Genomic DNA, 17,348 nt, shown 5'->3' on the forward strand with positions numbered 1-17,348 from the left:
AGTGAGTGGCTACTGGAAGTTATAAGGTTTTGTTGACTGCCACCTTAATGGAATTTTACCTTTTTATACGTCATCTGTTATATTGATTTTTCAATGGACCTTTTCCTGTTTCGTAAAATCACATTTGCGAAAAACAAACACCCGTCAGCTATATAACAGACATATAACGATCAATGTTAAGAAAGGAATATTTTCATTGAATCGTCAAACACCAAACATAAGCACCAAGATAGTGTTTTATAATGCTTGATATTTTCATATTAATTGCGGTATTGCATACAAGGACACCGATTTGTTTAGTTCCTATACGTATCATATAGAAATTGAATGTATTTTTTTTTTCTTATTTCATAGCGGCTATGAATAACAGAAGCTATCTACATATCCCGTGGAGCAAGTTAGTGCTCCTCGGAAGATATGTAGATAGCTTCTGCTATTCATAGCCGCTATGAAAATTAGAAAAAAGTCATTCAATCCATATATTTACATTATGAAAATAAAACAAAAAATATTATAAATTTTTTTTATATTATATTTTATATAATGACACCCATATACGACGAGAAATGAGGTTCATGGAACAGCTGGATGACGACGTTGTGGAACGGTCGACCTTTTCTGCAAGTGACAAACGATAAACAAGAAATATAGTCAAAATAGGATGTGATTGACTTATTACAGTAAACATTAGTAAATTTTATATCAAGAAACAGCACATTTGATATTGTACTTTAAAATATTGTGGGGGGGGGGGCTAATTTTATTGACATGAAACTGGCGCATTGTTTGTAGTTAGCTGATCGATGCACGAGAATCGTTGTATTCATAGTGTATTCATAGTGTTTTCATAGGCAAATGTTTGTTTTCGTTAATTGATTGATTCATATATTGACGAAGCACTCAGAATGTATATATAATCAATTGCATGACATGTCGCAAAATGTGATGACGTTACGCCGAAAACGTAATTGTAAGTTTACCTTCACCTTTCTGAACTCTCTCTAAACCAAACTAACTTCATGTACGGAACCTATTGCGGGTTGAGAAGTATTTGAAATAGCATTCATATTTGACATTATCTTGAATATCACTAAAGACGTAAAATAATTGGAATACTCAATAACTTTCTTTGAATGCAAGTTTTTGTATTTTTTTCTGCTTGCCATTGTAAATATTGGTATACATGGCGGTTTTTTAAATGCACGAAGCCTTCAAAGAGACAATGCCTTGCAATTGTACTTCAGCAGGAACGATTTATATAATTTACGTGCAATGTTGATAATACCTTTTTAATGACCAACCAACTAAATGTCACGCGAAAGGTCTGGCATACTTAAAAGTTGCCCTACTGCTACCATGAGAGGATGTACATTATGTATGTTCATTCAGTAATTTTCTTTCGTGAAAAGCAGTAAGGCGATCTTTCGTTACCTCAAAAGTCATCTATATGGAAAGGTCTGCTCTTTCATTTTGAGCTTCGCGTAGAAGATTACGGACGTCCATACTGTGCCTTCACAACCACATCGGCAACATTCTCTCCATGGACAAACTAAAACAACTAAAATGTGAACAATCAGAGATGTCTCAAGTACCATTGGTTATGTAGATTTGTACTAGTATTCGAGTCGAGTATAATTGTCGTCTGCTCAGGTTTGTTTGGAAGTGAAATATCACATAAAGCATTACACAGACGGACTTATTGAAAGGACTATGCAGTTATCAAATATAACTTTAGAATGTAAATTGCAATTAGCTGTTAGACAACAAATATACAGCAGACATTCAAATGGACGGTAGCATTGGTTCATTAAGTTCATCTCATAGTAATATGGCCACAATATTTTAAACGACATATGAAAAAAGTTGTCACAGTCTTCAAGAACAGTGTAACATAATCACTATTTGTGAATGTCTATTTTGTAATGGTAATTTATCATTTTTACATGACCATAACTTAGTTATGATTTAGTCTATATATTACGTATTTGTGGATGACAGTGAGGTTTTGATTGCTATTCATATATTTGTGAGCGCAACTCAAACGTCTTTTTCATTGAAAAAGGAAAAAAATGATGGGCGCGACAAAACCGGACAGGACGGAACAGGAGAGAATGGGACGATAATGGTTATATGCTTCCAAAGTTTCGCGGGACATAAACAATTAACGTGACATTAACAAATGCCAATTTATCTCTGAAAGACTGAAGGTCGATATTTGTTCGTATTTCAACTCGAGCTGAACACTGAATATCTCAGGAAAACAAAACAAGAATTAAAAAACGAGAGGAAAAATTGTAACGAACTGATCGATATAATTCAAATATATGGTAATTATTCTGTGTTTAGGTGACGAGAACTCAACTTAATTACGAACGCATGCTGCTGAATCACTTGACAAAAAAATGACCAATTCGTCTTAATGAATGCGGGGTTCTTATTGCCCAACATTTCATTTCCCCTTAAAGTAATCGACGAATCGTTACAGGACTTGTGTTTACGCTGAAATGGTTAACCTTCTCTGCATGCAACTTTGATGTTTTTGGAAACTCTTACAGATGTGTATATTAAAACCATCTCTCTGTGTAGAGGTTTTCGGTATAATCATACTGTACTTATGCATATTCGCCATAGAGCACATACAAAGAATATTGCTTTTTTTGTGTGTTTTTCTATATACAGTAAAAATATGATAATTGACTTTGTATATAGGCCTAGTTGCATATGAATTATTATAAAGAAAAATAGACGATAACTCAAAACTGTGATCAAAATATAAACTAACCATTATTTCTAAGTATCAAAGAAAGTGGTTTAAAAATGATTCCAATTGAAATAATATATGTTATCGTTCAAAAACTGAGGACATTAAGTCAAATATATATAATATTGTGCACAACTTATCACTTCTTAAATTAAAAGGTGTGTAAGTAGGATATAGATATCAGAACAAACACCTGTCGTTGAACTTTGCAGTATTCTCCTCTCGTTACACCACATTCTGTTATTGGTAGTCTTGATACTTTATCTAATCTAATATATTATCTACATAATAGACTGATTTAACATCTCGATGTCGTGTATACGAAGAGTTCTTCTAAAGTCCTGTGTATCTGATGTATCTATAATTACTTTATTGGCGCTAACTTTTCGTGACTTATCATGGTCATAAAATCCACGCATACAGGATTGGTTCAACTAGGCGTGATGTTGAAATGTCAAACACCAGTGGTCAAATCATATTAGCCATTTATAGGGACAGTTAATTAATGTTAATTTGATGAAAGACATTGATTGATGATTACGCATCACGTTTTGTGTATTAACAGGGTGTCAATTAGACGTTATGTTTAAGAAATTCAATTCATTATGCTATAGTGATGATATAAGAATTCAGAAATTCTGTAAATGATTCATTCACATCGAACTGTGCAACGTCCTTTTAGACCCTTTTAAACTAATGATATATTGTATACCTATATAATCAGGTGTGCTTGAGCACAGCTACATATATGTTAGTAAAACGTGAGTAAGTAACGGGCTAAACTCGGGTATTACTATTGACTCGAAGTTGGTTATGTTGCTTGTGGATTTTGGCGATATATGCAAAGACTTGTAAGTTGCATTTAAACAAGTCCAAAGGGTCCGGTTCATATTTTTATCACCAAACAACCACTAGTGTCTATAGAGTGTACAAAAATCGTTTGTTTGACTGGATTCAACTGTCCAAAAATATACATAGAGTTCTTTTTGACATCGTAATACATATGGTGGTTGTTAATTATATCAAGCAAATATGATATATATAGACGCGTTCTATTTGGTATCAATGTATATAAACAATGTTATTCTGTTATAATTGTCTTCTGAAAAAAAAAAGAATATTCATTTTAAGAAGAAAAAAAATCAAATTTAGGAGTTTAAGGGAATTCCCACAAATCTACAGATTTTGTCCCAAATACAGCAATTGGACATTTTGTTCTCAAAGCTAGTCTTCGTTTCATATTCAATGTTCTTTAAAGTATTTAATAGGAATATGTATATTTTTTAATTTTTATTTTCCAAACAATGTTTTTTTTTTAATAAGAATACTTGTAATGATTGAAATACCTCCCTATATGTCATACTTACTTACAGTAATTCCAAGGGGAACTAGTCTGTGGGTCTGTCCCACAACATTTCGTCTCATATCAAACAGTTGCTTTGAAGACCAAGAAATGATAACTTTGTCAATCATTCACACGTATTACATATAGTTGACCTTAACAGTTATTTGGTTCAATTCCGTACTGGCAAACGAAAAAAGAACAACTTCTTATCATTGTGTCGTCAGAATATTGATTCTTTGTTTTATAACAATTGCTAATTAATTAGACGAGATTCCAACCGTATGACACATATGTTTCACATCACTAAAATGGTCAAGCACTTTGATGACGAGCATTTGACAATACTTGTAAGATTAACCAATGAAGTAAGTAATTAGCACACGCGATGCCGAACACATTTTTTGTACATTGACAACTATATACGATTTACATCTAATGTGTTTGTCACGACTTCTGTTCCATAGGCTAATTCAGGGGATTTTCGAAACGTTGGAGAAATGTTCTTGGAGTAAAAAAAAAGCCTTACGATTTACAATGCATATTAGAAAGAAAATGTACAGCAGTAATTGGCATTTACATTGACAATGCACGAGGATGGCATTTCTAAGGCACGTTGTCATGGAAATCAATTGCAACGCTAATGCTTAAAAACAGGAGTGATCATTCACAATTAATTACAAACGACTTAATGGTGTTAAATTCACAAACTGGGAAATAGTGTTCTTTTAAAGAAAGAAAAAGGGAAAAAGTACACGAGTCTTTACTGACTGTATTACAAATTCAGGAATTATCAGAAACAAATAAAGTTTCAAAATTCTTATACAGCTATTAAGTGACAATTGTGCAAATAACATCACTTAAACGTTATAAGTTAGAGTTTATTGTCAGTTTGGTATTCGATACCAAACATGTAGCTTTTGCCAAACACAATTATGTAAAAACCATTATGTAAATGTTTAAACCTTTGCTATGTTTAAGTTGTGTAAATTGAACTTGTTTTGTCTAAAATCAGTTTTATCTACTTAACATATTCATGTGATATCAATATTTAATATTTGGGACTAAAATAAACGTCTTAAAACCCGTTTAACTTTAACGTATTTCTGTAAGATTTGTTTAAATTCCATCGGCATTCCCTAAGACAGTGATAACAGGATAAAAATCTGACTGTTATAAAATTGGCTTATCAGCACTACAATCTGTATGCGGAACAGCAATTATGTCCCAGAAACATCGGATTTACGAGACTTGGATTCTAATCTTGAATTAGAGCATAGGAGCCGCTCTGTATTGCTAACAGTGTTATTACGGGCGAGACGTCCCCTTATTCCCATTGAAAGACGCTGATTATTCCGGCGTCGGAATTTAAACGACTGTTATGGTAATAACGTTAAACAATACAAACTGCACTACAATCATTAACCGATAACCGTTGAAAAGTTGGAAATACAAATTTATTTTTGTTAGTCGTGTACAATTTATTCCTGGCTGAATTAAGTTTTATTATGGCTTTATCAAGGTATGGAATCAGAGGGATTATAACAAACTCAAAAGTGGTTTTGAAATATGGTTTTATATGCTACATTGTTAAAACGAAATTGTTTTAAAGCAATTCAGTTCAAATTATTATATGATGATTTTTTACCAAACCAGATAAGTCACGAGAAATAACGATAGGAATCTTATTTTATGCTCTCATCAAAAAGAGAAAATAGAAAACTGTTGTTTACTGAAAGTCTACATAAAGAAATAAAACACACCCAAAGAAGATATGAACTTATGGCGGATATTTTCAAATTTACCACGAACAATTTTAATTTCAAGTCTGAAAGTGTCAATTGAGTTGAGTGTATTTGGTAAAATACCTTGCTGTAACACTTACTTCGACCATAGGATTTACAAGATGTAGTTAGAAGAGGAAAAGCACATAGAGGAGAAATAGTTCTTGATCATGAATGTATCTGCTGTCAATATGACGTTCAAAGATATACAAGCAAACTTCTTTAAACATGCTCCATTCTGCAATCATAGATGCTTTGCTGATTAAAGGTTGTTTGTCTCGCGCTATATTAAGATAGAATGTACCCTGACTTTTGAGTGATACCTTGATTGGTTTATGATGAGAACATTATCTGGTTTTTATGATATAGCGACATGGCATGCATATATAATTAAGCTGACCCTGACACACTTGCGTTAGACCTGGCATTCAAATCGTGATGTTTCCGAGGTTTTTTTTATATTCAATGTTCTTTCGTGACATTGCCGTTTCAATCCATTTGGATATCATTTCAAACCAATCAAATTATTATATTAGATTGTGTTTTTCAGCCGCACACTCGATATTTCTTTTTTTCTTTTGCTGTGATGTGGTCTAATTAGCGTAGTATGGTTTGACAGTCACACTGAAATGACATCGTGAAAAATGCGGATTTTGATGTCAATAAAACCTCTTCAAAGAGGAAATGAGAAATACAAACAGACTATCCGACATGATTCCTAGAGTATTATAGTTGTAACAAGATCTTTAGTAGATGTCTCTTCACGATAGCAACATGACCAAAGTCGTTCTTCTCTTGGTGCCATTGTAGCAGCGGGGAGTTTGAAACGAGAAAGCATGCATAGTAGGAACGTACTGTTCCACGTCCAAAGTATTTGTTTGAAATTATTTCTATCTACAATGTTTTGTTTTGCTAAACGCTGCTGTGTGGTGTTACTCGGAACTGGAAGAGAATTGATAACTGAAACCATAGCATAATAAAATTCACAGAATTATTCTTCTTTTTTCCATAAATTCAAAAAATGTGGAAGGTTACTAGTAATAAAGGTGGGATTTCTTTGACGGTAAAACCCCAGCATAGAGACAGTGATGGCTGGGGTCTGGTGTTATTTGCTTTTAAGATTTTGTTTGCAAGATTAAATCAGATTCAATCTTATTCAAATAGCAGTTATTATTGATTTTAATGTTAAAGTCATAATTACTCCAAGACGTTTAGCATCCGCTTCCATAATACCATGACGTGACATGCCATACGAAAGTTGTCCTAGTAATTACTTGCAACAAATTTCCGATAAAACTTTTAAAGGGAATTACGATTTTTACATGTTAAGATGTTTCTCTAATTAAATGGAAAATTGTTTAAGCGCTTGCTATTAAAAAAAAGATAGAGAACGTAGCAAACATCGATTGCGATATCAGTAAAATCAAATATTTAAGAATTCCTCATTGTATTTTCCTAACAATTAATTTATTTTTAAATTAAAATGTTTAACTTTTTCACGTCATCGCCACCTGTTAATGCTCAATATGCCATAATTGCATATAAAGGCTATATATAATATTTTGATTTTTTCTGCACTTCGTCTCATAGTACTGTTGATCTCATCCTGTGAAAATGAACTGAGCTTGATTTTCAGATCGTATTGGTGTCACCTTCCTGTACATTTTTTTCCTGATATTTAAATCCCCAAGTTTAGATGCGGGGGGTCATACGTTTGTGGTTGTAGTAATTAGTTTTCCATGGCATGAAGCATTTTCATCTTTGTAGTCTACCAATGAAGGTCTCATTGATTAATTTTAAAGCGATGGGTGAACCTCTTTATGATATATCAAGTCTACCTCTTTATTATATATCAAGTCTACCAGAGGATGTATGAATGCTATGTCTGGCAGGGTGTATTTTGTACAAAATGAAAAACATAGAGCCGAGAACAGTTTCTTGTGTTACACCCTGGTAACCTAGAACTAATAACTTTTTTGACAACTTGCTTCGTTACCTTTTGATAGCGAATGGTGTTGACAATCTTCAGACGTAAAACTTAGATTACCTCAAAACATCGATTTGATTTTCAGCAACAGCAATACATTATGTATGCTATATCTTAAAAGATTAATGATCTTTGCTTTATAAATGGTAGTTCTGATTTTTGTTCAATGTTTAATCTTTGCTATAACAATATAACGTAAAACTTGGTTTTACAGTTATTGAAAGTATATATATAATTACTTAAATGGGTAGAGACCTACAAGTGGTATTTCTATATTTAGGCACTTTTGTTATGTTGAAGTTCAAGGAAATTCGCTGTTTAAAACAATGCTTAACTAGGGATCTGCCGAGGTGTCATTAATTTGAAAAATTCAATTATACTCGCACCTTGACTGTTCATTTTATCAGACAAATCATATCTAATACAGTTAAAAAAATTACTATCAAGTTATTGCCAATGGTGATATCAATAGTGGGTTGTGTTGTACATGTATAAAAAGGGCAAGACTAAAAAAATAAAAAAAAACACACAAACACAAACAAACAAAAACACAGAAAACATAAATTAAACAGCAACGATAAAAACAATCAAACGAAAACAAACATAATATTTTCAGTTCGCTCCATCAACCGAGTTCTCATACAATTTAAAAATGTAATTGCACCGTTGGGATGAAATCGACGTACATAAGACGCATAAGGCCGTGTCAAGGGACAAATAACAAAATGACAGGATTACAACACAAACTACAAATCTTGTAATCATCGTGCGTCTTTTATGATATTGTGCCTGATTGATTTGGGAGATGTTCTGCATGACAGCGTTCTTCAATAATCTGGCTCAGCCGACTGATGTGCTGAAACAAATAGCTTCTATCTCTCGGTTTGTTGAGTAGCAATCGTCACTAGGTCCACGGGGGAAACACCAGATCGATAGTTGAGAGGGAAGTTTGTTACCGAAACAAGAGTATTGTGAAGGAGATTAGCTAAATATCCCCTAGGAATGATAATAAAAAGGATACGAGGAACGTGCTAGTGAAATACGAAATGTAGAAGTGATCGCTTAACAAATCCCTTAGAATGATAATAACAAGGATAGAATAAGGAAACTACTACAGAAACAGGAACATTTTATCAGAGATTACCAGTGATAAAACGCGGACCCTGCCACCGAACCACGTATATTGTGCGTGATGTTATAAAACTTGTGCATATATGACAATAGCAACGATACAATAAAGAAACCGTTACCACCATATGAAAATTGTAGAAATGGTTGTCATTTGCTCCCCAGCATGATAATAACAAGAATAAATCAAAGAATCTGCTACCGAATTTTTTTTAATACAAAATAGGTATGGAAGGGATTGTATTTATTATGGATGCACATAGTGCCTTGTGGGCTAATTCTCAGATAAAGATTGGATGTCGGTACGTTTTGCACGATTATTCTAGCTACACTATACCTTCTATACGTGCCTCGTCCGTAAAGGAATCTGGCTGATAATAGAACGCAAACATGAATAAATCCAAATCACTGTTCTTAATAATACAGTGAAATATAAAAAAAAAATGTCGAACTGTTAAAAAAGGATTCCTATCAAGTTGTCTAAAAACAAACAGAATACAATGGTCATTTTACAGTAATATAGACAGATGTCAAAATAATAAAAGAAATGATGGCTTATAACATTTACATTTTGGTTCTGTGAAAAAGTACACGTGCACTTTAGCCACACGACACATCAGCATTGAGCTTCGTAAACAGTTGCGGAAACCTATGGAAAATAACATGACTCTTCAGATTCAATCCGGGAGTGTCCAACGTGATGGAAAGCCATGCAAATTAAGTCTGATTTGATTATGATGGCGGTTATTGATGTTGTCTCTTGCCTAGTTATGTCCGAGCAGTCAGTCAGGGAAGGTCGCGTGAAGACAGATGTCCAGGTCTAATTAGCGTCGTCAAATACACCGGATGGATTGGATTTCTCACCTCTACCCTCTAACCAAAGTAAACAGGGTGTACTCTCTCTACGCACGGGATTGTCCACATATTTGCCATCTTATTTTGAAATTGGTAAAATAAAGAAGCAGGTAGAATTTGTTTCTGTGAAGTTTGCAGTTGGTTGACAAGAGAAAGCTGCATGTATATATTATCTAAATATTGTTCTTCCTTCGTTTACTTTACATAACGATAATGGTCCTATTGGGTTTTGATAACAAGCAACGTTGTGAAATGGGTTACCAAATTCGATATACCGCATGGCAGGTTATTTATACCACTCAGAATTCACGAAATTTGAAGTAAAATAAGATGATTAAATTTAGGATGGTTTAATTTTTGGCGATGTCCCGTTAAGAGTCAAGTAATGATCCAACCATGTCTCAATATTTGACAAGATATCACACGTTATTTAACTCTACCGACCTAGAGTACCACTAAGTGTTTAAAATCAACGAATGCATATCCCTTTGAGGATATAAAGGTGCATGTGAATGTACGTTTTCATCAGAAATCTGTGTTCACATAAACTTTCATCTACTAATTCCTACAAATAGAAATACAAAAATAAACAATACATATAAAAATGTTTTTATAACTATTTTTCAAGCAGTCATCCTCCGGAGGGAGAAAAAAAACATCTATCAAGTTGTTCTCCATAAGTGATTTTGTTCCGCTTCCTCCTCCTTCTCCCCCTCCTCCTCCTCCTCCTCTGGTCATCCTTTCTTTCCTCAGTCTTCCGTCTTTGACCATACTACACAGATGACCCACCGTCTCATGTGAGTCTATGTATACATTGAACGCGACAACACTTCCGCATTCCAAAAGTGTTGTTGACGTTTGGAATAGATCTAAATACAACATTGTTGACTCACAGACGGACTACGGATTACACGTATTGACCCTTATTGAAGTCCCTAGTGGAAACAAGACGGCGTCTAATTGGAGATTTGGCAAGTAAGGCAACATCTCCAGTGGAATTGTGATCGTGTCAAACAGCGATAAACAATATGTTTGCATGTTAAGGAAGCAGGGTTGGACGACAGGTCTGTCGCGACCTGTCATACCGATCACGGTCAAATGGAACAAGTTGTTGGCGTTACGACATTGGACTTTCGTTCCCTGGTTAAGTTTTACGAGAAAAGTGGAATTAGGTCGGGATCACATAATCTTCTCACACAATAGATGGTCAGCTGGATAAGTCGTTTAGGCGATTTATGGTTTCAGCATTACAACCACATTTGGTACCACTTTGACATTTGTTTAATGTGCTACAATGTATAAGCAGTAGTATTTTCCCGAATGTTTAGCTTGCTATGCAATCTGGCTATTGTGACGCCATGATGTAATAGGGATCTCATTGAGAAAATCTCAAACATATTAACATTGCTTGATATTAGATATATCAAAATTAAAAAGAAAAAAAAATGAAAGAAAAGTGATAAAAATAAAAATGAGTTTATTGTCTATATCTTCACCCCTTCAAATTCAAAATTAACTGGTGTAAACTTTGAAGTCTAAATACGTTCAGAGGTGCATTGTAAGTAATTTAATAAATAGTTGGAGATTTCAATGATAGTACTTCCATAACGAATATCGAAATAAACCGCTTCGTATATTCGTTTTATCGAACCTTTTATAAATCACACATGGATACAAAATCGTTTGTAAATATAAACAGACTTCAGAGTAACTGGACACTCAGACTAACACGGACAAACAAGACATGCTGACGGCGTCACTGGGTCTCGGCCAAATCCCGTCCGATAACAATCGCCAGACGATATAACGACATCTGCAATCCTGGACTTCAGAGAGCAGAGTATATATTGATTAGGGAGATATGTTTTACACAATACCGTTCTACATGATTAAAAACAAGCACAGGTGTGTCATATAAATCTCTTAAATCCGTCCCTCATCTTATATCGTTCGGAGTCGTACGCAGCAAACTACGGGAGTTAGTCATGTCTTATTTACACACAACAATACATTCAACTTGCATAGGTCATTTTTTATAAAAATAACTGCTTTCTTTTACATGAACGGTTGATCGTATGAAATTACATTCCCTGAACGCAGCAGCGTAAGTTGTTTTGCCTATTGAACTTTGCATGAAACTACGATTTCTTTACATTTTGTATATTGTTTTTAAGACACGCTTATAACAAATTATATGATTATATATAACATAGCGATTTTCAATTCGTGCTTAGGTTCCTATAAGATGTCTGTTATAAGTGTATAGCAAACTATTCTTTTAACAAAGTGATTTGATTAGTTCCCAGAGGTTAGTTATAACCAGGTTTCACTGTATAAACCTTGTTTCAAACAAAGCCCATATGAAAGATCTATTTTAATAAATTAAATCTTGTTAAATTAAATTAGAGCATGAAGTGTGTCTTTGCATTTAAGACTGTTGTTAGTTTTCATCCCAGCTTCTAATTCGATATCAGTACAGTGAGAATATAGTTCCGTAAGACAGCACTCAGATTTCCTTACTGTGGTTGAGTTAGAAAACTTTTTACGCCGTGTAACAAATGCGTGTTTATGTACTTCAATTATCTATTAGATGTACGGCTAAAACTGTTAAAAATTACCAGTCATCGGTGGGATGTTCCACACACGAATAGAGAAATCATAATATCAAATATCGGTGAGAACTCAACATATCATAAAACACTTTTGCTGTAGTTTAAAAGCTGTGAGCAACTGTATGGTGCTGCTTTAGCGAAGGTAGTTTTTAATGATGTTTGTATTAAGGTTTGTGCAAGATTTTGAATGTAATCAGTGCTTAATGGAAACATTACGAAATGACATAGCAATGTTAATAAATGCATTATGAGGTTCACAAAAGAAGAATATATGTTGATTTGATTTTGGCTACTGTTCCCAAATATGTTTTGGTAAAACGGCAAACTTCATCCCCGGTAACCCAGATTTTATCAATATCAGTAATTGATATGTTACTGACATGCATTGGGCTTCTGGGATGGACAATATTTTTAAACACATTGAAAGAGTTCCTTTACCATCTAAAGATGTAATATTTCCAGACCAGTCTTATCTACGTAGAGACAAATGACACTTATATACAAAACAACACTATTTGGGCTGCATAGCCCACTCAGCCAATCCCGTGGGAATCACCACAAAATTGTAACATGTCACGTTTTTATTTTTTTTCGTTGAAAGAGTTTGCTCATCAGTTGAACGTGTTGCTGTGACCATTTCAAGCGTTCCTATGTACCATAAAGAATCCCAAAAGGACATCTTCTGGCGACTACTTGACGTGGCGAGGTCTTGCCCTAGAGCTGCCGTTCTTCACTTATTGCTAATATTCCATCAATTTATCGAACGTTCTGTCCATTTCCAGTGTAACTGTACATGTTCATCTATTAGCGTACGGTTCAAATTGACGAACGGTGTAATTAGCAGAGACAAGGAAAATGACTTTGAATACTCCATGGTGATGGTGGTGTCAAAAGCAGAACTGGTATCTCAGCTTCCGATAATGACTGTCAGCCATTGTACCGTCAGCCATTTATATTCCCACAATGCATCATTGTCGTGGGACAGAGCTTAGAAACTGATTTCTACCGTTGGCATTTCAACATTTGGCCACATTTAAAAACTTTAATCAATTTTAGACAAACCATTTTGAAGACATTTAGCAGAACAGTGTGTCTTCTAATTGCGGCAAACATTGGAAAGGTCAAATGTTAACAATTCATGAAGTCGCGGGATCGGTCAACAAGTGTTCGCCTTTAAGTTAACAAATGTATTGTACTGTTAACCATTTTTTCTTATGCACAAAAATGTATATCGTGTCTTCTGTATTTTCAACATATATTCGCAAATACATTTGAATTTGCGTTCGAGATTCTGCGACATTCAGCGAATATCTGTATCATGCGAAGATGAATTGAATCACAGCACCACACACATTCAATAAGTAAACATATGGATTTTGACAATATCGTGTGAAAAAGTAGTAGCAAATCGAAGAGGATGTTTTTGTAGTTCTATGCATTCCCCCATGTTACCAATTCCTCATGATATTTTTTGAATGATGAACATTTCACTGTCTAGATATTGCAGATATTGTAGTCTATACAAAATTTTATTAACCTACGAAACATAAAAAAACAACATACATTTCTTTTTATTGTACGAACCTCTTCGTGAAGTAATGCAGTTTGAGCTTATATACACACAGTGCGTCAGAAAACACTGACATTACAGACACGTGTCGTAAAGAAAATGATTTAGTAATTGCTATACTGTAAACCAATTTGCATTCACATGCATTTTTTTACCTTCGCGAATTTTGCGATTCAAGTAAATTCGCGAAAATTAACCTCCACAAATTGATATTTACATTATCTGAATTGATAGGAATTATCATTCAATTGTTATATCCGTGAATATTAATCTACGCAAACTTGTTTTGAAATGGAAATCGTGACGTTTAATAGCCGCGAAAGAAAGTTGGTTAACAACTATATGTGTGTTCTGTAAAATTGTTTTAATAACACGTTTGACACATCTGATAAATTTGCAGTATTCGTTACGTTCCAACATTATGTAAGTGTGTCAGTGTTACATATAAGATGCAGATTGATTTCAGAACAGCCGAATGATATTTAAACTATAAAATTTATATATTGTTTAACATGTTTGTTACTTTTACAGTTGTAGAAGACAGATGGAAACAGTGGTGGGGATATGACGACATTGCTGGTAAGTTTGATTATATACATACTGTAAACCATTTTATTTTTCCAAGGTTCATATTATCGCATAATGTCGCGAAAGAGCACAAATGCGAATTCAAATGTTTCACGGATAATTGTAAAATAAGTATTTTCAAATACACCGTAAATAAATAAATGCATATAAGCCCTTGATAGCTATGTTTTTCCTCGTATATATCTTTATTCAATCATATGTAAAATTACAACATGTGGTACATTAATACATGTCAAAATAAAAAATTCATCTATTTTCATATAAGATTGCGCATTGTGAATATTTACAGTGCAATAATATCACGTAAATTATTTGTGGGGTACATTATTTATTGTTTGCTACATAAATGATTTATTATATTCCATATTACCGCCATCTTGAGTTTAATATATATGTAAAAAATGTGAGACTTTAGTTATATTGTGTCATCATTGATCATGCAAAGAAAACAAACACAATATTTTTGGTGTAAATTTGGTCACAGCTTTATCTGTAAGCATGAGGAATACCAACCCCAGATGGGGTATATGGCAAACCTCCAATCAACAAAAAATTCAATTGAGATAAACCAACAGACCCTGGGAAACAAACATCTGAAGATTCACAAAAATCAACAAATGCCAAATCGGCAAATAAATCAATGCAGATTTCCAAATCGGAAATAAATTAATGCAAATTGCCAAATGGCAAATAAATCAATGCTAGATTTCCAAATCGGCAAATAAATCAATGCAAGATTGCCAAATCGGCAAATAAATCAATGCTAGATTGCAAATCGGCAAAAAAACAATGCAGATTGCAAAATCGCAAATAAAACAATGCAAGATTGCCAAATTGGCAAATAAATGAATTCAAAATGCGAAATCCGCAATTAAAGGTATTGAATTCAAAATTATATACTCAGTCAATAAACCAATAGCTGATGATCATTAAAGGTTAACACTGTTCATGCTTGTTGATCACTCATCGATATAAGATACTAACTTGAAATTCAATGTATTAATATGGTAGGTGTAGCACCATCCGCCCATGGAAGGTGTCGCAGAAAGTAACCATGCGATACACCAATTTCTCCGGGAAGCTGTGACGATTAGCTGATGGGACTCTACAAACAGAAATCAAACAGAGCGCAGAACAAGGCAAATTTAATTTTAAGTACTAGGGAGGGAGGGAGAGATTTTAGCCAAAGCAGATGTGGATGTCGTGGATTTACCACTTGTATTCAATCGGTTCATGTGCTGCCTCCCTTATTCAAGCGTTACCAGAAGTGTGGTCAGGAAAAAATAAATCCTATGCTACCTTAGTGCATTGAAGGTCCCGCGTTAGGAAAATATAAAGGAAAGTAGCCCAATGTGTTTGCATGCCTATTGATAACTTGATTTATGGTTTATGGACATGAATTATGTTATTATTGATGATGCAAAGAAATAAACACAATATTTTTGGTGTAAATTTGGTCACTGCTTTATCTATAAGCATGAGGAATACCGAACCCAAATAGGGTATATGGCAAATCTCCAATCAACAAAAAATTCAATTGAGATAAACCAACAGACCCTGGGAAACAGACATCTGAAGATTCACAAATACAAACTGCCAAATCGGCAAGTAAATCAATGCAATATTGCCAAATCGGCAAATAAAGCAATGAAAGATTGCCAAATCGGCAAGTAAATCAATGCAAGATTGCCAAATCGGCAAATAAAGCAATGAAAGATTGCCAAATCGGCGAATAAATCAATGCTAGATTGCCAAATCGGCAAATAAATAAATGATAAATTGCCAAATTGGCAAATAAATGAATGCAAAATGCGAAGTCCGCAATTAAAGGAATTGAATTCAAAATTATATACTCAGTCAATAAACCAATAGCTGATGATCTCTAAAGGTTAACACTGTCCATGATGGTTGATCTCTCATCGATATAAGATACCAACTTGAAATTCAATGTATTAATATGGTAGGTTTTTCTCGTATATATCTTTTTTAATCATATGTAATATTACAACAAATATATATTAATACATGTCCAAATCCAAAATTCATCTATTTTCATATCAGATTACTACGGTACTATACTTATAGATCAATACAAGTATGTGGAAGTCCCTATTATGCTGACGTATACTATACGTAAAACTAAATGAAAGTGATTCCCATTATTAAATGTGCATTGTAAATATATACAGTGTAATGATATCACGTAAATTATTTGTAGGGTACATTATTTATTGTTTGTTACATACATGATTCATTATATTCCATATTACCGCCATCTTGAGTTTAATACATATAAAAGAAATGTGAAACTTAATTGGTTATATTGTGTTAATGACAAACATGGGTTATATACTAAGAAACTCACAGTCATCTCAATACGAGATAATTTAATCAATTTACTATCCGAGTCATTTACTTATGTTGGCGTTATCGTTATCCATCACTTAAAAGAAATAGAAAATATTAGCAATATCGAATTCGCGTATTCACCAATACTCCTACGGCATTCAGAACACGCTATACGTTAAATCATATTTAACGCAAATATTAAGATACTAAATGCGTTTAATTCTGCCTCTCACGGACATCCGCACATTTTCATTATTAATATTATTATGGAAATGTCGGTCACCAAAATAAAACTTTTATATCCATAACTAAGGTGTTTATCCTGATAAGTTGAGAAAAAACACAGGTCCCTAAGCTAAATATAGTAAAACA

At 33.7% G+C, this 17,348-nt stretch overlaps 1 protein-coding gene across 2 annotated transcripts in view; it reads left to right on the forward strand.

Moving 5' to 3' along the window:
- The window catches only part of LOC138328213 (carbonic anhydrase-related protein 10-like), a 57,603-nt gene that overhangs the window by 6,261 nt on the left and 33,994 nt on the right, over positions 1-17,348 (forward strand). For both annotated transcript variants that reach the window (XM_069274910.1, XM_069274909.1), the window contains exon 2: positions 14,571-14,618. In XM_069274910.1, the coding sequence (XP_069131011.1) occupies positions 14,571-14,618 (48 nt within the window). The remainder of the gene's footprint in view (positions 1-14,570; positions 14,619-17,348) is intronic.

The sequence above is a fragment of the Argopecten irradians genome, chromosome 7, assembly GCF_041381155.1.
Source record: "Argopecten irradians isolate NY chromosome 7, Ai_NY, whole genome shotgun sequence".
Classification (NCBI taxonomy): domain Eukaryota; kingdom Metazoa; phylum Mollusca; class Bivalvia; order Pectinida; family Pectinidae; genus Argopecten; species Argopecten irradians.